The 25,225-nt window shown below is 38.4% G+C and overlaps 1 protein-coding gene across 8 annotated transcripts in view; it reads right to left on the bottom strand.

Annotated features, from left to right (window-relative positions):
• Positions 1–1,064: 1,064 nt before the first annotated feature.
• Positions 1,065–25,225, bottom strand: part of MIPOL1 (mirror-image polydactyly 1) — a 199,808-nt gene continuing 175,647 nt past the window's right edge. For 7 of the 8 annotated variants that reach the window (XM_074868320.1, XM_074868324.1, XM_074868325.1 and 4 more), the window contains one exon: positions 1,065–6,748. In XM_074868320.1, the coding sequence (XP_074724421.1) occupies positions 6,682–6,748 (67 nt within the window). In that variant the 3' untranslated portion in view covers positions 1,065–6,681. Of the gene's footprint in view, positions 6,749–22,647; positions 22,809–25,225 lie in introns of those variants that run through there. The other variant, XM_074868327.1, reaches the window with a different exon arrangement.

Here is a 25,225-nt window from a genome sequence, read left to right as displayed (position 1 = left end):
TTTGTATCTTTTTTTTTTTCTTTTAAAGTTTGGTTCTGAAATTAGTTCTGCTAATGCTTATTTCATGCACAAATATCCCATCGTTTCCATCCCTCAGATTCTTCAGGAAATCATTACATTTTTCAATTTTATGTGAAATACAGTGTGCATATTCATGTGTGGGTATTATTCATCACAAATTCATGTAATGTATTCTGCAAGGGTTACCATAACCTTGCTTTAGCACAGCCACTGGGAAGCAGTTGTGACCAATTCTATCAGGTATATTGTTACTTTACCATATGACAATGGATCTGCTTCTACCAAGTTCAAAAGCCATTCAAATAGCAATGAACTTCTGTGAATGTGACACATGACCTTTGGCTCAAGGTAACCATGGAGAGAACATGCCAAACTCCTCTTGATGACAGCTTCTCAGAAGGGAGTGTGACCCTTTGCAGCTGGCCGCTGGTTGGGCAACACACCAAAGCACATGCATGATTGTAATGGTGCACTCCAGGACTTGTTGAACAGGGGTTCTCACAGGTTTTAAACAAAATATGGTGGTTTCAATTTATACATTCTCAACTTTTTAAGTTTCAGTAGAAGTTTCAGGTTAAAACTTAGGAGAAAATAAAAGTTTGCTTGTTTGTTTTTAAAATTAGACTAAATGTTGCCTGTGCCTCTCCCATCTGTCAAGGGAAGGAAAAGAAAACCAACTCCAGGTCAAAGACAGCTTTTCCTTTTCCTTGAGCTATTCTATTTATCAGTGCAATACACATTTTCTACCTGCTTTCTTTATTGCCTGGCCCTGCTCTCACCATCAGGGTTAGTACTTACACATCACAGTACATAATATGACTAAGAGTAAACCACTGCAGGATTTGCCACTATTGCTGTATTTGATTAATTTTACAACCAAGTCTTGCCTACCAACATGAAGCCCTAAATTCTGAAAACACTTCCGGCTTTGGATTTCTGATGTTTAGTTGAATAGAGTTACCAGGTAAATGTTACCTTAAAATTGATTAACTTAATGGCAATATTTTACAATTAACAATAAAAAACCACACTCCAAACCCAACTCCTTTTGTGGACTATTTTAATAAAGGGATTATAAAATACAAAAGAGAGAGAGACAGGTAACCCGAGATGCCATTTTGGAACGCAAACTTTTAGTTCAAATGTGCAAGCTTGAACTTAACAAATGTTTAAAATAGTTGAGTTTTTCAAATGGTGCCAAAATAAACCATGTCTTTTCTAAAGACTACATATTTAGCTAGGCACTGGCAATGTAAATCTTTCAACCATTTCAAGTATTTGTTTAAAAGCCTCACAGAACACGTGTGCTCCCAACAAAACTGAAGAATGAAATGTTTAGACCACTGAAGCTCAACAGCTGACTTATAATCAACCTAATATGAGAACACCACTTTGTTTTTTTGGACTGGTGAATACATTTTATTTACCAATGCATGAGAAGAACAAACAGAGAAAGTCCAGTTCTGCAGACCTGATGTGAAATGGTACAGCGATAAGAGTCAGTACATGTAACGCTGCAATCACAGCAAGCACAATATCAGAGAAACTGCCAGTCACCGATTTCATGTGCCTCACAGTTTATTCTCGCATGGGACAAAAATCTTCTGGGGTACAAATTAAAAAGAAAAAAAACCAACAAACCTACAGCCTTCATCTGGAATTATTATAAATTAAGAAAATAAAGGCACAGAGAAATCGTGACATTTAGATAGCAAGTTCATTTGTGTATGTGGATTAAAGATGTTACAATTCTTGATCACCCAATAAGAATATTTATAAAGCCATTTACTCTGAAAATTAAGGTATCTTGTAAAATGTCCTGTGATTTGGAATAAATAAATAAATGTGCCTATGACAACATATTGACATTACTAAACTATTTTAATATGATGGCTTATTTATAAAAGGAGTTTTAATATTCCCCTACATTAATGATTAACTAATGAATCTTATTTTCCTGTGAATATATTCAAAGAGAAATCAAACTGGTTTCATCTACAAGATTCCACTAACAAGACTGAGGTGGCTTAGAACTTTTCAAATATCAGCAGTTTTCCCAACACTACTACAGAAAACCATGCCACCAATTTTGGGCTGTGGGCTGAATGAAAAACAGTACTAAATGACTAAAGGTTCACAGTTCTTTTCTGTTAAAGTTGATTTGTCACAATATTGTTAATTAGTGAGGGCTTAGGGAAGGCTTACTATGAATATAATTACAGTGCCGAAAAGCATTAATAACGCTCTTACCCCGAGCCAACATGATGGTATTTACATATTTTACCCTGGCACATACCAGAAATGGCTCCCAATGCATAACGTGCTGCAGGATCATCAAGAGAAATACACAAAATCTCACAGGGGAAGGACGTTTCTGAGTATCTCAAGACAGCCGGGACACTAATTTGACCAGTAATTACAACCGTCACCATAAGCATTGCCTATGGTGAGCCACCTTTCATCATGAAGTGCTGTTCCATCGGGAGGCAAATGAATTGCTACTCCTGGTACGTAATCTGATGCAATCTCATCCTTCTCTCATAAATTACAACAGAAGTGACAATTGCATTTGTCTGCTGTATAGGGGCAGGCTTCTCTTCACTTTCAGAACTCTGCACAGTCATCAATCAGTTCTCAATGAATAAACCATACGATAAAAGTCAATTAACCTGTGTTATCATTATCACCTGTTTTTACTTGCCAGACCAGAATTCCTGCCCTCCTTACCCTGAAAAGCAAAACTCAGACTGGGTTCAACGGGGCCAGAAATTCACCCGAGGGTACTAAAGGCTGGGCCTGCATTACCAGACCTGTGTGACTTTTGCTGTTCACTTCAGCTGGTGAAGAAGTGAAAGTGTTTTGACGTTAGCCACACAGATGCTTTTGCAAACTCTCCCGAGGAGCCTAGGCACCTCTTCAGGGGCTGAATACCTTTTATGACTGTCACTAAGGGATTTGCCACAGACCACACACCAGGTTGTTAGCAAGGAAGAGTGAGAACCCAACCGTTTCTGAATCTTCGCCTCTCAGTGCAGTAAACTTCCCAAGGTCCTTTTCAAAGAAGACAAACATTTCTACTGAATTTGAAAAATCAACACCTAATTTAATTATGATTCAAAGTAATTTATCTACAGGACGATAAAACTCCCTAACTAAAAAGCTCACTGACTTTCAGGCTACTTGGTGCAAGACATAAGACAGACTCAGGAAATACTTTTTCACCTTAGGTACAATGTGTCAAAAGGAAAATTATGAAGCAAAATTATCACCTAATTTTACTGAATCAAGTATTACCCACAACCAGATGTATCTGACATCAAGCCTGCTAGATGACTTTTGCCCAGCCGATCCTACTTTCCCAAACAAAGCCAGAGGACCCAAGAGGCTGGAGGTCAAACAGTCTTGCTGTATGAAGCCTGCACTCACAAGATTATTAGATCAGAGGCAGAAAGACTTGGGGGAAGGTGAGAAGCTCTTGATACTCCTAGGGGAAGAAGGAACTTAGCACATTCATGCATGGAAAACAAGCCCTGATTTAGTAAACTTGCATTTCCAAAGTAGCAAACAAGCTTCCTCATCAAAGCTGCCAAGGAGTAAGAGGGAAGACCTTTACATTGAAAAGTAAGTAGTTCAAAGTTAGATTCAAACAATGGGTAAGAATAAATGTATCATTTTCACAGTGGAGGAAAGTTACCTTATTGTCCTACAGGTATATTTGTCCCACAGCCCACGTTCAATTTAACTAAGAAATCAGCTTGAAAAGGGGTTTAATTTGGAGATGGTTGTATTTCATATTACCATATTCAGCACGGAGATGCTGATGATACCATGTTACTGTGAGTAGTAAAGATGAGCTGTGAGAAGAGATGGAATAGGAGCTCATGGTCACCAGGAAATGCATGCTAAAACAACAGATGATATTCAGTACCCATAAATGCAAAGTTATGCATTCAGATAACAGTTCTGTCTTCACACACGCTATGATGAACTCTGAGCTGAACATTAACTGAGGAATGAGATCTAGAGTTGTTATTATTACAGAAATATTAATTCCAAGAAATCATGTGTCATAAAGCAAACCCAATGCTAAAAATGATTACAAATAGCACAGAGAATAAAACAGACAACATCATTATGACAACTGTTAAAGTCACAATTTGTCTGCATCTTGAGTACCAGGCACAAATCTGGCTGTCTCTCAGTAAAAACACTGCAGAACTGGAAAAGAAATAGATTAGCATGACAAGGCCAAATAAAAACATAAGACAACTTCTTTACAAGAGACTAGGGGTTCTCCCTGGAAAAGAGATGGTGGGAGAAGGATGCCAAATACATAAAATCACAAGGGACACAGAAACAATATGAGCAGGGAATGGTTGTTCACCGTTTCTCTAATACAAAAACTAGGTGATAGCAAATGAATAGAGCTGGTTCATAACAAAGAAAAGGAAATATTTCTTCACTCAGTGCATCATTAATGGCATAAGTCCTCATGATGAATAGATACCAAAAGTTCAAATGGATTCAAAAACAGGTCATGAAAAAATGCTGCTAAATACAAAGATACCACCTCTGTGTCAGAAAGCCCCTAAATAACAAATTGCTGGGAGACCATTTTGCAGAAAGGTTACTAGTGCTGACTTGACTTTAAACTCTTTCCTAGGCATCTACCGGTTATTGCCAGAGGCAGTCTTTGGGCTAGCTGGACTTTGGTCTAGCACACTACGGTAGTCCTTACATTTTTATCTTTATTCCTTCCTCACCACCTGCCTAGAGCAGAAATAGTTCAACAGCACTGGCAGATCAGGAGATCTTGTCTTTCACTTAGCTCCCTAAAGCTCAATGAGGACAGTAGGAAAAAGAGCAGCTGAGTTGCCCAAGTGCTGGACAGCAGCACACGGGAGATAGTGAAGGGGCTGGGAGCTGGGGGGTGATGGTCCTCTGGTCTGGGAGCATTAAACTTTCTTCCCACTGAATAGGCATGGGGGAGAGACTCCAGACTCACTGGCTGGTTTAGGATCAACCAAAGGTCAAAAAGGAGCACTTCAGAAGTTTCTAGAAATGAGTTGGGTAAATTTGGCTTGGAGGAATGCTACTCATCTCTCTGCAAGGGGTTAGGTTTGGTTGATGGACCTTAGGAGCTTAGGTCTGCAGGTGATGAAAGTTTAACATGGAAGTGCTTGAAAGGAAAACCAGGCATTGAAATGTCTCCCCCTATCCATAATAAAAATTTTGCTTTCTTCAGCTAGACTGCCATATCATGACATCTGCACAAGCAAACATTAGGAGGGAAGACAGCATAACAACATTAAACACAAAGCAGAGCAGGCAAGTGGAAGCCTTAGGAGTTACATCCACTCTGTCTGAGCTGGCTGGTCCTGGGACTAGCTTAAAGTCCACCATGCTCCTCAGATTCATTACTGAATTTGGGCTGCTTAGCAATTACAGCTGCCTTCTTGAGCAGGTTTACGAGCACTGACCTGACCTTTCTGCTCACCTTTGGTCATGTGACAGCCATACCAAATACAGGGAGATGTTTGGGTCACAAATAAAGCTATAGGTTCAACTCTCCTCTATCTGTAAGGTCTATAATGTCTGTGTACCCCAAATTTTTCTCCTCACCCCTCAATTTCTCCTCTCCCTGTAGAAGTCTATCCTTCACCCTTTGAGTTCAGTCCTAGGACACTTCAGGAGTACACAAAGCAGAGAGTTGGCAGTCTGGCCTCAAGCCCAACCTGGATGGTACTCCTGCACTGCAGAGCAATCAGAGGTTCTAGAAGAAGCAGGCAAAAAGTCTTGTAGGAAAGGGATGAGGGACCCACTTTACACTGAAAAGGCAAATTTTGACTCTGTAAGGTGGTTTCTGAATATTTGAGAGATTTTCCCTCATAGGAAAGGACAGAGGAGTGACTAAAAACAATACAGGAAACCTTCCCCACTATCTGAGATACTGTCACAAGGCTTTCATGTTGCAATTTATGAAGCTGTACCTCCAGTGAAACCTAACTGTACATTTCTTTTTAATGTATGCTCAAAATGCCATGTGCTAGCATAGCTATTCAACCGTTACATAAAGCTATACATGTATCCTTCCCTTAGATGTAGCCACAGTCACCAGCTGCAATTCAATGGGCTATGAGTAAGGAGGAAAAAATCTCCCATATACTAGCCAGAGATATTTCTTGAATGTGAACCTACTTTATCAATTAATATAATTAACATACAAATACCGGACTGTTTGCAGTCTCACAAATAACACAAGGGATTTAAATTTTGAAACCACTTTGCAGGATTTTGCACCTGAAGCCTGCAGTATTGAAAACATGATCAAGCTGTGTCTTGCAGCAGACTATAGTCTAGTAACACTGAGAGGACAGACTGTTAAAATAAGCATCTACATAATTTTTCACAGTACACAGTGCCACAATGCATCTGCTTAAAAACAAATATATGTTTGCAGTAAAACATTTCAACAAATCACAGAACTCAGCAGCAAAGTAGTTAAACATTTATGATTTGATTTTATCTCAGCTTGGAATGTCGCTGGAGTGTCCCACTTCTAACAACTGTTTGCTAAGTTAAGGCTTTAGTGTTTACACAGTGCTGAATGAAGCAGCCTGGTCACCAGATGTGAATGCTTCCTTAGACTAGAGCTTTCAATCAGATCACGGTCCTAATGGTCCCTGCTCCAACCTTCTTCCTCAGGACGTCCACCAGCCTTTCCAACCTGAGAGGGGGCAGGGGAGAGGGAGAGGAGAGAAAAAAACAAGGAAGCTAACGTTAGGAATGTTCTGGCTGAAAGAGACAGTGTTTGCACTGAACCAAGCTGTCCTGGTGGTGGTCATGCTCAGAAACAAAGCACTACTGTAAAAGACAGACATTAAGGGAAAATGCAGACAACTTACGGAAAACTTTTTAACCTACAACCCAACCCATTTGCAGTCAGTGATATATATCAACTCACTTTTCTTTTGTAGTATATGTAGTATCTGAGGTCCCCGTAAGGCTTTAACACAAAACCCTGTGCAGCAATCCTGTGGCACATATACGTCAGACATGCAGGACATTCAATTCTTGAACTTTTTAAAATATGAGTGATCCATGGCTCTTGTTAAATGTAACACTTAGCTGTTGTTTCCCCTTAAAAAACACCCTGCCTGTTATCCAACAGATACTTTTACTGTCCAGTTTATGAATTTATGCCTAAAACCCCATGTGTTTTATGTCAAAAACTTTTTCAAAATACTCAAGCCAAGTTTCTGAGGATGTGGTCGATGATATTTTGAAGGTGGCTCGTATGATTATTATGTCGAGACAACTACAGAAAAATTAAGAGTCTAAATAAGTAGAACAGAGAGTCACCTAATCCTCTCTTAGTTTTAAGGCACAGGCTATAGGCATGTCCAGCATCTCACTGGCTTAATTTATTCTTTCTTTTTATTAAAGTACGTAGGCAAATGCAAAGGGCGAAATTTCCATTTGCACACATTTACCTTCAGCACCCCCAAGCTATTTCTTCAATTTATCTGTATTTTATGGGATCTTTCAATGAAAGCCCTCCCACAAATAAACTAACTATATAAAAGCAGTGTGTAGTAGTAGAACCCTCTTAGTATATTATACACACAATTTCCACAATGGATAAAAAGAGTTGCAGGTTCAAATAGATGTATTCACGGTTGCAAAGTTGACTATTTTTTCTTATCTGAAAAGACAGGGTTTTTTTTGTTGTTGTTGTTATTTTTTAAATATATTACACAACATGAGGAATACAGATAGGAAATAAAAATAACAGCTTTATCAGAACTACAAAATTCATTTATCTCATGGATGGATTAGTAACTTCAGTGCATGAAAACTAGTTAACACGTCTTGGATTTATTGCCACAAGTCATGACTAACGCACACAGTACGTATTGAAACACTCTTGTTTTCCAGGAACCACCAAGCACCATGAAGCTACACCTTTCATTGTACTCACCAGGTGACTTAATTCCTGAAACAAGATTAAGAATTCACCACCCTAATGTAATTATCAGACACCAGCAAATGTATGTGGAATGTACTTCACTCTAAAGGAGTGAAAGCACAGGTGAAAAACTACTGCTTAGCTACTCCTCTCTTTTCAGTTTTCCAAGTACTGCTTTTCCTATTTAACTAACTAGTGAATTTTTCCTGTTTTTGTAACACACATCTACTGCACTTCTTTGTCTTTCTAGAGGCAGCACCCAGACAGTCATAACTCAGGGCAGTCAGTCCATGCAAATATAAAGTCAGGGCTTTCACAAGTTATTTGTTCCTGAAAATTTTCTCGCAGTGGATAAATCAATGTTTTCTGGGTTCTAAGGGTTTTAACTCAGTTACTGATAGGTCATAGTTTCCTCAGCCTCTCTTACTGAGAAGTTTCCCTGTTAAATCAGATGTTAGTCCATGTGCAATTTCAGAAAGCAATGGCAGATCAGTCCTCACTTTTAACCGCATGTATGTTCAGAAGCACTGTAGGTTTCTCAGCCACTTCAACTATCACTGGAGGTCTTTTTCTCTCTCACACTAGCACCCTCTCTAATATGCTTCAGAGACATAAAGCATAGGAGAAACATTTCAAACTGTCTGGACAGACAGAAGATTTGGGCTGCAAATTGTTTTCTGGCAGACAGCAGAAAAATAGTAAAATCTGAGATCATGGCTTATTTAAATCACTGGTCAGTTAAAAAGAAATACTCTGCGGCTTATACAAGTGGGGGGAAAATTACTTCAATAATTGAGGTTTCTTTTGGGGAGGCATAGGTTGGAGGTCACTGCTTACACCCTGTCCTGCAATCAGGCTTAGATGTGCACCACTCTGTGACCAAGCAATGACACTGCACACCAGAGCAGAACAAGTTAGCGAAGAGCTGCCCATGTTTGAAGAGAAATACCACTGGGATGAAAGTAGCTGTCTTCTGTTTAACCTTGAAACTGTCAGGCTTCATTGAAAATAATGAGGCTTAACAATCATAGCTTCTGCTTTTCAAATGAATGATGACTGAAATCATCAAAATGAGGTATCCCACACCAAATACAAACCGTGCAGGGCTTATTTGCCTTTTGTTTCAGTCATGTGTGGATTTGCAAATTTATTTATTCTTTATTAGAATAAAGAAAAAATAAAGCAGCAGGGGATTAAGAAACTATATCTTTGAAAGAGATTTAAACAATAATGTAAAAGAGAAACTGTAACAGCTATTTATAAGATAAAATAACAGAGGGCAAAATTCACCCCTACACAGACACAAGACCCAATATACTACTGAAATCCCACTTAAGCCTACAAAATAATGCCATGGGCTGAATCAGTGGTTAATAACTCTTGATACAGGCCTCAGGGGGCTTTTCGGAACGATAATCCCAGACTCTTTGTTCATCAAGGGCCCAACTCTGCCATCCTGACTCACACTAAGCAACATTTTTCTTTGTGAGTAATAAAAGGCAGCTAACAAGACTGTTTGTGTCAATGAGGTACTACCTGCAAGGGATGAGGGTGGCAGAATCGCCCCTTGTTGATAAGGTTCTGTACCCAGCCCAGTGGGATGCTGCAGGCAGCTCCTTTCAGAGGCTGAACATTTTAATCTGTGGTAAACTGAAGGGATAGTTTTATATCTCAAGATCAAAGATAACTTAAATATCTAAAGAGATGAATGGGAGGTGCTGGGAACTGCTATAAAAGTCTCTGTTTGCAGAGTTTTATTCAAAATAGAGAAGACAGTGACCTGAAGAAAGCAAGTTTTATTACTCTGTGTAATCATGATACATCTGCCAGTATAATCTCACCATATTTTACTTAACTGAAAGCAGTACTGACTACGTTTGACTGTACCCTAAGACACAGATTTAACAACGACATTTGTCTTTTTGTTTGTGAAGGAAACAGTCCTCACAGTGTAAATTAAATGCGCAATATGACACTATCTTCTGAGATGTAAGCACAGACACTCACTGAATTTGCATCTCATGAAGCAACCAAACAAGTCATTCAAGAATAAAGTATTTGGGTTCGTATTTTAGGTCAGACAGAAGAATGATATGGTGGGCAACTCTACTGAAGTGCTGAAGGTCCAAATGTGCAAGGACAGTCAGACACCTTGAGGAATGTTCAACAAAGACTCCTAAGGTCTCACTCCTCATTCTCACAGATTTCAATTTCTTGCTTAGAGATTTTGAGGAATCCCAGTGTGTGACCTTTGCTATTTCTTGGTATTTAAGTAATTCTAAAAAATCTGTCCCTTAACAAATAAATTCTCTTGACAAATGCCACTTCAGCATTCTCTACACAATTACTGTATGTGTGCATGCAAAATGAGTACAAAATGACATATAAAATACAGGAACAAACGATGTATTCAGATGAATAGCTACAACTTTGGTTTTATTTATACTGACTTGCACATATCCAAAGTCAAAAAGTCCTGTATTTTTTGGGATAGATGGAATTTGCATCCATGAAAAGCACAAAGATGAAAACTAGAAATATTCTTTGTCTATACTACCTACTTCTGCAATGCTCATCTCAGTGCTTCCATCAAATGGTAAACAAAAAACCCCAGTTAGTAAAGGGACATCTCGTCCATCATTGTGAAGAGTCTTGAATTGCAGCAGCTTAATGCTTCCTCAATACAAATCTGGAATTAAGCAGGTGAATCTGTGTTTTAATACAGAAATAAAAAGATTTCCTTGAGCGGCTTGCTGCTATGATATTACCAGTTTGAATATGTGCTTTTAAAAATGTTGCTAAGCTTTAAGAAGGTTCTCCTCTTCAGGGGAAGGCTACCTAATCAAGAATGTTGCCAGGTATGTCTTCCCCAAGACAAATTCTTAACAATTCTCAACTCCTTTTCCAGTTATTTCAAATAATGTTCTCTTACCACCTACACATACATTTGACAAAATATATGTATGGAGTGTATGTTGTTACAGGGAGTGTTCTTACGTAGCTCCTGAGCTGTTTGACAATCTGCTTTGATATTTAGTAAAGCCTTACAGAGCTTTACTCCCTTGAGTATAAATCATTTTGGTTTTAGATCAGTCTCCATAAAGCAGACTTAAAATCCTTGTTGACAGAGAAGTTTGTTCTGGGAGCCCAAAAGCTGGACGTATAGTTGCAAAAATGTTACCTACTGGTCTCTACCACTAACTGCTATGTGCATTTTTGGCTTCCTCTCCTCTTCCATGTATTCTGCTGAAGAATTCTAGCTCTAAACTATAGCTTGGGATCAGTAAAAACTCTGCAACTGTGTAAAACCACACAGATCAGCACATCTTCCCATGCTGCTCCATATCTGGCCAAAGGAACTCAGCCCAAAGGAGAGCAGTGGCCTTTATCCACAAGTTCTGAATATGACAGTTACACAGTCACAGAGTGATCTTCCAGGGCATCATGCCCCAGAAATAGCCCAACTGAACTGAAAGAAAAGGGCATCCCTCAAGTAGCCTATGTCCTAATCTGCAAAGCAATATATAGACTAGCTGAAAACAATAGCTTCTACCTGTAGATGGAGGAGTTAAGCGATAAAAACAAAACCCTCCTGGATTTTGAAATGCTATATAAAGGCTTATAAACCTAAACTATAACCCTTGGTTATCTTTCCAGTAGATAAGATTAGGGTCAGGCTATGAAGACGGCCTTACTTGCGTGATTTTTGGCTTCTTGTGGAATGTGTTTTGCTAACACTAATTCCCTTTAGAAATCAAGCATTTGAAAATATATTAGGTAAATAAAATGCATTGGACAAAAGCAGTACAAGCAGTTCAGCAGTAGAGCTCAGTGAATGACTGTTTGGTGAGTGGTCATACAAATAAATTAATTTCATTTCATCTCAGAATTAAAAAACTCCTTTCTTTCCTTCTCCTTTCTTCAGTATTCCTCTTGGATATATTTCATCAAATCCTAAATGGAGTACTTGTTTTCAGGTTTTTTCTGTAAAAGTCAAGGAAACAAATAACACAGAGAAGAGAGGCTGTTGTGATACTAATCTTGCCCAGAAACCAGTCACTTGGATAGGATCATTTACTCAAGAGGCTAGAGGAAACTCGTGCGGCTCTATTATCTGTACGAGGGAACTGGACCCTAGCTGCTTCCCTCTCAAGGGAGTAGCACTGTGCTAACACCGGGTGCTCGAGTGGTTTGTTCTCAGTTTCAAATGTTGAGGCTACTCTAATTGAATAAAATGTTTAAATATTCACTGGATCAAAGCCTGGAATGTAGGAGTATGACGTCACAGTGAGTGACCTATCTACCAAGCTACAGAGGCATCACCCTCTTACCTATGGATGGTTCAGTGAATCTTTATTCTTATCCCTCAGTTCAGGTATTATTTTTGCCACCTCAAAAGTCTACCTTTTGAACAATAATAATTTTTGACTGACTCACTAAAAAAAATTGCTGATTGCATTTAATGGTCTTACACCAGTCTGTAACAATTCCTTCATAAAGTGGTAAAGACTACATCTGGATCAGATGCACCAGGCTGCCTCTCTCTGCCGAACAAAGTTCTGTCTGCATCTTTTGGATGGAAGACTGAGTGTCTTTCTAAATGACATGCTGGAGTTCAGCAGTGGTTTTGAACCTGATGCAGGAATTGCCGAGTAAAATTCGGTGCCCTGTGTTAGACAGGTGGCTGGACTGACTGGTATTAATGGTCCTTTCTGGTCTTTAAACACAAGTCTTAGAGACTGATTTAGCAGCATCAGCGAGCTTTAAACTGTGGTAGACCACAGTGTTGAATCTAATCACTCCAGGCACCGCCGCCAATTCCTGCCTGCCCAACACTGTTTGTAATATCACTCCAAAAAGTATGTTCCATTAAACTTACAGGCCTTAAATTTGGCAGGGCAAACTATTCTGCCTCTGAAAAGCACTGTCACAAAACAAGCATTCCTATTAAATCCCTTTCAGCATCTTCTCAACCCAAAAGAGTAATTCTGTATATGATTAAACTTAGAAGTAAATACAGCCAGTTGGGCTCCTGACTGCAGACATATTTCAAAATAAACCTGGCTTACACAGGCCTTGGCTAAAATATTAAGCCTTTATCTGTGGTCCACAATAACTAATCTTGTCAAATTGTTTGCTCTCTACCTTCTGTTTGGAAGATTATGAGCTAGCTCACCATTACTATTCACCTTGTGCCATCACTAGCAGCAGGAAAAGTGAGTGGTAAACACAGTTGGTCTATTTTGACAGCATTTCACCCTACTTTGCATTGATGTAGATTGTTACACAGTACAGGATAATATAAAATCAGGACTTTGCATCTATGCTGGATTCAATGACACCTTGTGAAAGGTATTGCTCCTTTGCTTTCAAATGCTTTCTCAGGACAGCAAACACTGCCTAAAATAAATGAGCTTATGAGAAAGAAAAATGAATCCTGAAACAACTATGCTGTAACCTCATCTGTATTTCAGTACATTCAGATCTACAACGTGCATATCATACAGGCCACGCTCTTATTATTGGATGGACCATTCACATCTGAGCATGTGGCTGATATTAAAGAGTTACAAAATTAACAATAACTGAAGTAGAGGCTATATTGGAATATTTAAGGCCAAATGATACTCATCAGATTATTTAATCAGATCACAGAATTTCACCTAATTACTGCAGCTTGAGTCCAACAGTTTATATGCCATTTTATGCAAAGTTTACCACTTCTGTTTGTGCAAGAAAAACCCTTTTCTATACCTCCTTCCATAAGCTTGAATTACTTTTAGCAATGACAATTACTGTTTCCACGCATTTAGTGTCACAGCTGGTCTCTATTTTCAGAGAAATTGACATCGAAGCCTACTCCTTACAGTGACAGCAAAGTGACACTTCCACAAAGTTTGTGCTGATATGAATAGGCAAGGGTCTCCTGGATTTTCTTGCCAAGTACTTCCTGGAAGTCTCTGCCATCTGCTCAGGAAAAGCTAGCAGTTTTACCTTATGCTAATATATCTTCTCCATATAAAGTATTCTCCCATAGTATTTATTAATTTGAAGACAGACTTCCTATCAACTCCCAATGAACACTAGTTCTGCCCTTTCGTAATGATGTTTGGTATCATTAGAGCACCACGAATCACAGGCAAACTTATTCTGTCTCTGAACTGTTTCCCACCTTCTTCTTGAGAACACTACAATTTCAGAAAAGCAAATACTCTTTGCTTTGAGTGCTCACAACATGGAGGGATGGTCAGAACTTCTAAGTAAAGTGTTTAAAAGGCAGACATAAGGTCTATTTTGCATCATGTGTATTATGTGGCAAAACAGCATGCAGAGAAGTGAAATGACTTGTTGAAGCTCAACCAACCAAGAAGAATGAAAAGCCCCACATGTTTAATTTTATGTGTAAGTAGTCTTGAGCTAAATGGGGTTTCTCACATGCACACACACACAACAAGTATCCTGCAGAATTAGAGCCTAAAATTGCTGGATACAGAGCCCTTCTCCCTCAGCTTCTCAATCTGTGCTCTGAACCAGGTCAACTGGTAACAACTAGCCAGTTTTCTTATTCTATATCCAGCTGAAATGTATTTCAGGAGATGGAAAAAGGACCTACTTTTTAAAGGATTTTGGTTTCTAAATCCCTCTTCAGGAATATTTAAAAGTAATGTCAAAAATTGATTATCTCAAACAAACAGTATTTCAAACCTGCTCAAACCAAACAGTTAGACAGAATTCCTCAGGAGAAAAATATTCAGGATGCAGGACCAGCAGACATATATATTTACAGATCTGTAGAGAATGGGGTTACTAAGAGACTCTAAACTTTAGAAGTATCAGTCTGAAACGACCACATTACACCTTTCTGCATGTTTCAAACAAGCCTTCCTTGTAAGACCAGGTCTGAACCTCTCAGCTGCCTATTCCAAGCCAGCCTCACCTTTTTTGGGCATGTTCTGGTCAAGTCCTGTTTACAACGAGTTTGTAAAATCTCAAATACTGATGTACTTCTCAGGCTGTTTCCCAAGTACATTCCATCAAAGCACAACTTTGGCAGACTCCTCTTGATATCATAAAGACAACATGAGCTTTTTTCTTGATTCCACAAACATTTTGCAAAACCTGATACAGACCTGCTGGATCTAGGTATCTCTCAGTTATGTTCCACCTCCCCTGAGGTGATTCCACCCTCGTGACCAAGAATAATCCGGAGCTTGTGGAGAAAAAATGACTTCCTATAAACCATCATCAAATCCCTCCACTTTACATTAAAAATTAATCATTTCTACGTAGGTTTGATGTATTTAAATAGATTTCCTTTCCTGGCATAACTGATGTGATATAGCCCAAGATGAAATGATTTCTAATTCACTGAGAGATCAAGTAACAATTGGAACGGGTTTGGATGCAAGTGGAAAGCATTTAAATAAGCTCCCACTTGTGGTAAGTCCATCATAACGGGCTCAGACTGGTAGGTGAACTCCCCACCCTTCCGGTGTAATCCAGCAGTGCCCACAGACTTCTGGTTTCAGGGCGACTCATACTTAGTCATACTTCTGAAAAGTATATCTAGAAAAAATATGAGCAGCTTTCCCTCAGTAGTGGACTGACAAAAAAATCCATGGATGAGACATCCTCTCCTCCTCTTAATGTTTGTAATATATTATAGATGTTATCAGCATGAAGCTTGTCTATTATGGTGATGTTGTCCCCTATGCAGGGATAAAACCAGAAAAGATGGCTAACTGCTCATTTACACACAAAAAAAGGGTTTTTAAAATACCAGTTGAGACTTCGCATCACAGACCAAAGTGTCTTCTACACATGCACAGTGCTCCTTAAAATACTTCATAGGCTTTTTACTAAGTTATCAGCCATTTAAGGCCATTAAGGTAAAAACAAGCCTTCCCGCATCTCAGCTTCAGTAACCTCTCTCCAGTAGCCAGCAGACAGTCTGTCTCCAACTGTCTTCTGCACAATTCTAGCAAGACAATTCACATGAGATTTTTTTTTTCCACTGGCCTTATGGGACTATTTTGCTCCATGTTTCTGCTATCCGACTAGGAATGAGCTTCTCCTCCTGCTCCTGGGAGGTTACCGCATTCCCAAGCAAGGCTGACTCAGGAGAGAAGCAGTGGACCTCCAGCTCATTTTGAAGACAGCTTTAATTTTTCTGAACTGGTGAGCTTGAAGACTCAGGCCTTGGTGGCAATTCTGCCTGGTGGTGGCATGAATGGGATTGTAGGAGAAAAACTTTTTATTTTCTGCTGATAAAAGCATAAAAATTTGCCTTTACATCGAATCAAAAAATTCTTCAAAAGCATAGAGTAAAATACTTTCTCAGTGTTTAAAACTGGAGATCTGTGAAATGTCTTTTGTGTTGAGTTCACCACTTAGATATCCCTTTTATCAGATATAGATGGGCACCTGTTACATCCTTCATATAATTTATGATTATCTTATCAAAGATCAAGGTGATAGAAACGGATATATTAGGAGGCACAGAATAAAATGCTAAATACAGTAATTTTATTATACATATCTCCAATACCTGCAGTGTTTTCCATTCAAAGGCTGAATTCAGATACTTTCTATGGGCAAAAATTCCATAATCTGAAGCTGAAATGATAAAACTTGGTCCTAAACATTTATGCCTTCCAACAACTCAGTGTTTAGATCTATATCCTTATACCCACATCACATGCAGCAAAAATGTGGAACAGGAAAGCTGAGCACTTTGCCAATGAAACAGCAGTGGCAATGATGGAGTTAAAGCTGTTGTTAGCTCTCATACTTAGAAATACAACTGATATGGCCTTTCTACAAAATCTCATTAAAAAAATTAAAAGCCTTATGGAAAAATCTGGCTATTAATTAATGACTCAGTATTAGATTAGAAACATGAACTGTATTTTTTTCCTTGGAGAACTAGCCCCTGATTCAGTAAAGGCACACTTAATTTTAAGCAGTAGAAAAATTTAAACCATTTCAAGTTTGCTTAAAATTAAATACCTTTCTGACCTATTCAGTTATTTCTATTTATTGCTGTGAAGAACTGTTCCAGCAATTCTCCAAAAGATTATACGTAATTCAGAAGCTTCAGAAAGTCTGGGCTTTCTTTTTGAGCTTCTGCTTTACAGTATTCAATCTTTTGCATATGTTAAGAAACAGTATGAGTATTAACAGAAAGAACCGCAAATTTATTTTTATTCCTTCAGCCAAGCCACAAATAAATGACTCTTGCAAACAAACCAAATACTATTTAGTAACGGCAATGTAAATGCCATGGACTTATTTTATTTGGATATAAAATATTAAAGTAAATAATTATTTGCTGTGACACTCGTTTTATTGTCTTGGAAAAAAAAGCAAGTCTGAGAAAAACTTTTCCTGCTGTTCTTCAAGGAGCACTCAATCTGCTGTTCAAAGTTATTTAATAATTTGTCATAGAATGGTTAACTATAAGCTTACAAATACTGTGTCAGCACGCTTCTTCCTATTGGGCAAACAACTTCAAAATCTAATTTGTTTGTGTTATTGGTCTTACTAAATATTAGTCTTTGCAAGTCTGGTTTACACCACTGATGTTAACTATGCTAACATTCTGATTTTGTTCTGAAGTATTCCACAACAAGCTGATATTATACAATACAAGCCCAAGAGCTAGCTGATCCAGTTTACTGAGTATACTTAGTGTATTTTGTTACTGATAAATCAATAAAACCATGTTGTAATCTACAAACCTCCATCTCTGTGAAGCAGCTATAAGCAAACTGTAAATGAACACACAGGTCAAAAACTGGGATGCTGTGATTATGTTGACTCTGAAAACATTTGACTTTCATAGAATACATTTTAGTGCTTGAGAGAACGAAGTTTCAGCACTGCTTATATTTTTGTGAAAGGCTGAGACGATAAATATTCAAATGATGATAAATATTTGTGTTTATATTGTAACTACCCATACTTTAAGAAAACAATATCTGCACTGCAATCCACAATTTACAGAGGTTAAGTAAATGTAAACCATAGCTACACAAAGAAAATAAATACTTGACTTAGACTGTATGCTCAGTTTTGCATTCTTCATCCATGTGAAACTCCCTGCAGTCAATGGATATCTCGGGTGTGCAAGGAATGCAGGAGAGGCTTATCTGTCATTCCCTTTGGTTGGGATTTTTTGTCTTCATTCTGTTAAGTACACCATTGAACATAATCCTGGTATTGATCACAAACCGTTGGATGCTAAAGGCCCCACTATAATTTATGACACCCAAAACATTTACAAGAAGGATATCCCGTAATCTGCTCTGGCAATATCATGCATCATAACGGTATGAGACTTTTGGTACTGATACCACAAACTGCTCTATTAAGGGCCATCTTCAAATGAAAAGGAGATGTCAAAAGATATTATGAATCATTAGTACTACAAAGGGGCTCAGCTGCAGTAATTCTGAACATCACCAAATCTGTCTTTTAGGACTCTGGTATTGAGAACAGGATCTACATCTCCACATGTGCTCTGGACTGGTGCATTCCCACTCCAGACTGCACAGAGAGCACGGCAGCACCTTGGGATGGGATTTGCAACGAGTTTAAGGAGAAGGGTGCTTCAAAACTAGACAAATAGAGGTTTCTTATTCTTTTTTTTTTTAAAAATCTCAGCCCCTTGCTTTAAGTGTCTTGCTCCAAGATGTCCAGAGGTCCTCAAGCTGCCCTTCTCTAAAACTAACCTGAGGCCACTTGTTTCTTTTAAGGTGGCAAAGGTAACAGCAGTGCCACCACTTCTCCTTTTTAAAACAAGTATAAAAAAAAATACCGACTATCAGCTAGAGCACTGAGCCAAGCTAAGGAAAACTTGGTTTTAACCCACATCTGTCACTTCTCAGAAGAGCAGTACACTCCAGGGCTGAAGAGTCTTCTCTGCTTCTCTTTCTGAAGCTATGAATTTCTACAGAAGAAACATCTGAAATGTTGTTAGACCTGAAGGTGTGATTCTGTGGGTGGTGACTGAGGGCACTCACCTGGAAAATGAGAGATGGGTGTTCTGATACTGGCTCTGTATTTATGTTCAACAGGCATTGGATAAAACTGAGAAAAAGCCCTAAAGGGGAGTGTCAGAACCAGGTCCTGCTTTTCAGAGGTAAGTAGCCTACTTACTCACCGCTCTCTGATCCGAGAAGCCTGCATTATTTTCTGCTATGTGGTACTACTTCAAGGCAAGGAATAGAGAGCACGCAGACCAAACCTGCGTGGCTAAAATTTTCCTATGAGATACAGGAGATCTGAACCAGGATCTCCTCAGATGGAGAAGGAAACTCATCTCCATTCTATCACACCCCAGAGGAGTACCCCTGCTCCCAAACAACCTCTTAGAAAACTGAGGCAGAGGGGCACAGACGGCAAGGAAGCTTTAGAAAGAAAACGTCTGAGGTCACGCTGCTTGTGTGGATCTTGGTGCAACCAGTGTGCATCACTCTGGTTCAGCATGTGCTTCTCCATTTGGGTCTCCAAGGAACCCAGGCAGAAAAGACAAGAAGTCAATTGTTTTGTATTTTTACAGTCAGAAGTTTTTTATTTATGCTAATCCAAGTCCTCTCTTTGTGCTGGGAAGTTATCAGTATTAGTGGTACTAAGTTACCAGGCACTCCCTCCACCACAGTCTGAAAATTTTACCTGCACTGTAACATGGAGTACATGATTCAAAAATTGGTAAGGGAAGTGTCATCTGATGAAGATAGTATAATCCAATGCATTTCATTACAGCTTTGCAAAAGTGATATATTTCTTTTTGTACAGCATGAATAATACGTTAGCCTTACCAAGGGAAACAAGATCTGCCTAGTGATACAGAAATGCAGTATACCTACAACAGTCCAGAGAATATGCAACCAGTGACTGAATTTGTTCAGCTCACCTTAGATTTGAATACTAGTTCAATATTTTATTTCCTCCAGACCCAGAGAATTGATTTCACTCCATATGTTGAATTTCTCTGAGGCTGCACATAACCTCACTGGCTTACTCAATTATTTTATTACAACAAACAGGTATCTCTACAAGACTTTTTAATTCATCATTTCACCATGCATATTAGTGCAGTCTGAAGGGAATTTTTCTGAGAGGAGTCACTGGCGTTAGTGCAGAATTCCAAGTATTTAAATAAATTCTGACCCTACTATGTACTGCTTTCAGTTAGATCTCACATGACTTTCTTCACACATTTCAATTAGTCTTAATTTCTCACTGAATTCCTAAAGCAGACTACTTCCACGCCTATTGCCCCTACATCCAATAAATTCACACTGCCTGTTATTGCTACTGTAGCTAATGGTAATATTTTTGTATATATGATGTGACTGTTACTAGATTTTGTGTTTCAGACTTTCTCATGTTCCTATTCATGTCTTGCATGCCAAAGAAATTTTGCATCAGCTCTGCCGCACTCTGCAGAATTCTTCAGGGTATGTGGTAGTTTTGCGTGTTTGGGAATCTTCCATCTGGCTAGAGTGCATTTCCTAAACACCATAAAACTCCGCCTGTGGAGATTGTGTATCTCTTATGGGGCCCATGGAGTTTATAATCTGCTTTCAATCATTGCATGAGGCAGCCAACACATCAGTCCTCATCAAGCATTTTTTTCCATGTTGAATCTCCTTTAATAACTTTTGATCCAGTTCTGAAAGTCCAGAACTATTAGACTGCTACAAGAGGCGTCTTCCTCGGCTCCCCATTTCCTTCCATACAAACTCTCATAACCATTGACTTCTGTGCCTTGCTATAGCAAGTACAAGATTCTTAGCACTTTGCCCTCACTTGCTCATCTTTTGAATGCACCCACCAGCATCTGTTTCTCAGTAAACTACAGGTCATATCCTTAACTGGGACAAATGAATGCAACTCAGTGTGGCAGAGCTAAGCCAATTTGCTGTAACTAAGGAACTAGCTCTACATCTACATTCTTCAACAAGTCACCAGAACTTACTTTACATTTCAAAATGCCAGCACTGATTAAATTATTCCCCATATGATATTAAAAGATTACCAACTATTCAATCCCAGCAGAACTTCACAGCAGCAGGCAGCACAGTGGTTTTCATTAAAAGCAAAATCACTTTTGACACCTGCCAAATTATTTACTGACACAAATCAGTGAAACTATTAATATCTGTGAAGCTGTACTCCTTGCCTCCTGTAGTTAATGTGTTGATCTGACATACACCAGAATACAGTTTTGTAAGTAAAAAAAAAAAGCAGTCTAGTTTTAATAGGGAAGTTTGAACATCTAAATGTAACATCTTAATAAAGTAAGAAATCAAATGATATTTACTGTTTTGAAAGATGAAAATTAAAGAAATGTATCTCTGAAATTTGAAATAAAGCAACCGAGTTCTCTAACATTTGGTGTTTCCTCCAAAACAAATAGCTTTAAGTCCCAGAGAATGTACAACTTGTTTCTTTTGTGCAGTGCTTCTGCCTGCAATTTCTAATTAACTAGCTCCATTCTTATCTACAACCAGTGACTGAACACATACAAGTTACAATGTATGCTTCAACTAAATATATGCAGGTATGATTTTAAAAGGAAGATAACTAGTTAACAACATTTGCATGTTGCAAAGAGGGTCAGTTAGTGTAATAATTCAGAAATCTTGCTTTTAGTCTGTTCCCTGCATAGCTGTGCTGTGCTGAATACAATCGGCACACTAAAGATACCATGTTTGCAGTTAAAAATCTCCAGAGACTTTAGACCCATACATAAAGATACTTATTTCACTCTTTTCTGAGACACTGACCTGTATCCTCATTTAAAAATGAACACCACATCTTTATGTTATTAAATCTTTGTTTTGATCTATTAGTATTCACCAAAGTGCCATTTTATACAACCCTGCACTGAATAGGCAAGGCTGGAGGTAACCATCTGCAGCTTTAGAGTCTGCGCTTGAATTGATGAAAAGAGCTTTGTGTTTTCATTGCCAAGTTTGATTCTTCCAGTCATTAGACATTCCCCTCAGATCGCATCAATGAAGCGGACTCTCTTACACCCATGTGTTAAATTCTCTTCTCCTCATGGTTTCCTTTGCCAGCTATACTCCAGAAAGACTACTGGGTCTTAGTTGCATTCTTCTCACAGCTGTGTTAAAAAAGAGCATCAGAGTGTCTTCCCAAAATCCATATGTGTATCTGGTCAGTCCCCTGTCGGAGGGTCACCTCACATTGTGGTGTGATTATTCAAATATTCATTCTTGTTCTTGAACTGCACTGCTCAGATCATTCTGGGAAAGATTAGGCCCTCCAGCCAGCACTGGAGAACGTCTTGGACATTGATGTGAAATGCACACAGCTCCTGCACTCGGAAAGCAGATTAGTTTTACTTGCAGAAGAGGGGGACTCTAACCACTTAATAAATGCTTGCTTCTTATTTCTTTCCATTTTTTGCATTCTTTTCGACTGTGTTGAATGTTGGTAAGAACTGTTTGTTTTTGTTGTGTCATCAATCAACTTATTTACCAGCATGAGCTAAGAATCTAAGTGAACAACTACAAAAGCAGAGAAAGCATGTTCAGAAATGCTGGAGAGAAATCCAGGACTACTCAAAAAAAGCATGTGTTCCAGCAACCATGAAAGTTAGGTGGTCAAAAAACCCCACACCTTAAGAGGTAAAGCAAATGTTATTAAGGGTAATATTTCTTTTATGAGAAAGAGTAATTTCCTTTGATAAAACTATCTGCTTATTCAGAAAATAGCTTAGTTTTCTTACATATTCAACCCACTGAAATATTTTATCCGAATCCGTAACTCTCTTGACATCCTCCTTAAAAGAAAAAAAAGAAATCAAAAGAAAAGGTCTCTTTAATAAACAGTTAAGGACAAATGAAGTAATAATTTCTGGTTTGTATCAATTTTATATTTGATTTGTTCATAGAACTACCTCAACAAAGTTCACAAGCAGCATGTTTCTCACCATTTATGCTTATTTTCATACCTGTGTATTTTAGCATTGCATCATTACTTTGTGGATTTGTGTTTACTTTTAGAGGATTACGTAGAAATTCTACACATGCACCCTCCGCTGCTACCTAACACAGCTGTGTGAGTGTGCAAGTGTGACTGTGCTCACATGCAGAGAGCTATGCTTTACTGAGCTAGAATCATTAAATTATAAGAAAAAATGGAAGCCCTCAATAGACAAATTGCATTAAAATTCACTCCAGCTGCTAAGCTGTTGCAGAAAAATAGAACATTTCCTGGAAAAACACATCAAAAGTGGCCTCAACCTTTACTGATAATTGGCTAATATTGATTTGGTATTACATTATAACCTCCTCTGATCTCACTGACATCAGTAGCCACTCCTCAATCCCAGAGGTTCTAGCAGGAAGGGCAGTTTTAAAATGCCTTGCTTCCTCTGCTGGAAGAGGCATTAATTAATTCACAGGATCTTCAAGCCACCTTCTCCAGGTCAGTCCCATTTCCCTTCTGGGGCTGCACCAGCTGGCTCCTGCCTTCTCTGGCAGGACAAACTTGCAGGGGGCCTGTGGCACTGTGTCAACTCTCCTGGTGAATTCTGTTCCACCATCCTAATTGTTTGTTTGTAACCATGAATTAGAAACATTAATTAAATATAGAAAATTATAGTCATAGCCATTCTACAGAGTATAGGTTAAAAATACCAAGTATCATGCAGATCATCATAATTTCCTATTGGATAAATAAGTACTGTGTTATGTGTGCCTATACATGTATTTATTTACATACACCTCATTTAAAATGTGTATTTGCTTTGTAAACTAGAATACTGCTCTCTTTAATGTGTATCTTGTTAATGTTTCAAAATCAAAATAGATTCAAACAAGTGCTGCTAAATCCATGTGGTCACTTTCTGCGCATCAACATTTTCTGTTTCACACCACCCCCTCTGTTAGGATGGCAAATCATCTTCACAGGCAAGAGCACATAGTTGCAATTTATCTCTTACACTGCGGTGAGCTGATGTGAGATGTTCACCTCTACTTCAGTATAAACAGTATTTTACTATAAGCAGATTCCAATATATTCCCCTTCTGGTTCACAGCTGCTGTTTCATGTGGGATAGGATACGGAAATGTTTTAGATGCTTTGTATCCTGACAGAAAACACAGGACCACTATTCTGATTTGGATCTCACGTTTAGAAAGCAACAATTGCGGGTGGGTACACAAATAGCTGACATGGTGGCAGTGCCATGAAGAAATTACATCTCTATTTCAAGCTCTGCATATGATACTGAATGCAAACACTGAACTTTTTAAGAATATTAAAAAATTCTTTAGTCTTGTCAGAGAACAGATTAGCAAAGGCATAGTGAACACCAGTAAATTACATGGTATGAAAATACAAAGTACATCCTTTTTCAACATTATTTTAATTACTCTAATTATGTTATTTCTTATTGAAGGTCATAATTATTTTCCTCTTCTGATTTTTAACTGTTGCTACATTATTCAAGTATTTTTCTGGATAGTACTCAGAAAGCCCTTTATACAGCTGCTAAAAAAAATACTTCCCTCCTATGTCAGAATTCAATTTTACTTGAGCATTTAAAAGAAGTCAAGAAAACAGATGTTTCAGAACCCTACTTAGGCTACAAATCGTAGTGACACATTTTAAATTACTATAAGCACCCTGTTAAGACAGTGCTAATAATTAATACTACTGTAATTAATACCAAGAAGCCTTTCCGTTGACAGGTTTATAAATTGTCAGTTCCTTTTTGAAATGTAGAATATCCTACATCTTCGAAATAAAAAGCTAAGCTAACAAATGAGTTCCTGCCTAATTGCCAAACACTGATTTGTATGAAGCGGTTGAGGTTACAAAGAAATTGGGAATTCTCAGCCTGGTTTCCCTGCTGATGAGTACGAACTGTCTGTGTAGCTCTCCCAGAGGTGTCAGAGGAATCTCTATAGTGTCACACAAGGGTTCTTAGCTCAAAGTAAACACACTTTCCACAAACTCAGCTGCTTAATCTGTTTGCAGGTTGAATTATAAGATGGGGGTGGATGACTCTGGGTGCTGGGAAGACGCACAGAGCATTTCCACAGTTTCTTGGTAAAAAGGGCATGCTATTGTCATCAAAAGACTTCACCCAATTGTTTAATTTTGCTATAGGCTCAGTGGTCTGATCTTAGCAATAATGAAAACTAACTTGACCAAAATTTTCCCAAGTAGTTGAGCATGTTAAATTGGGTA

Source organism: Strix uralensis, chromosome 4, assembly GCF_047716275.1.
Source record: "Strix uralensis isolate ZFMK-TIS-50842 chromosome 4, bStrUra1, whole genome shotgun sequence".
In the NCBI taxonomy this organism is placed as follows: Eukaryota; Metazoa; Chordata; class Aves; order Strigiformes; family Strigidae; genus Strix; species Strix uralensis.
The sequence above is the reverse complement of the archived record's forward strand: the minus strand, read 5'-3'. Positions and strand labels throughout refer to the sequence as shown.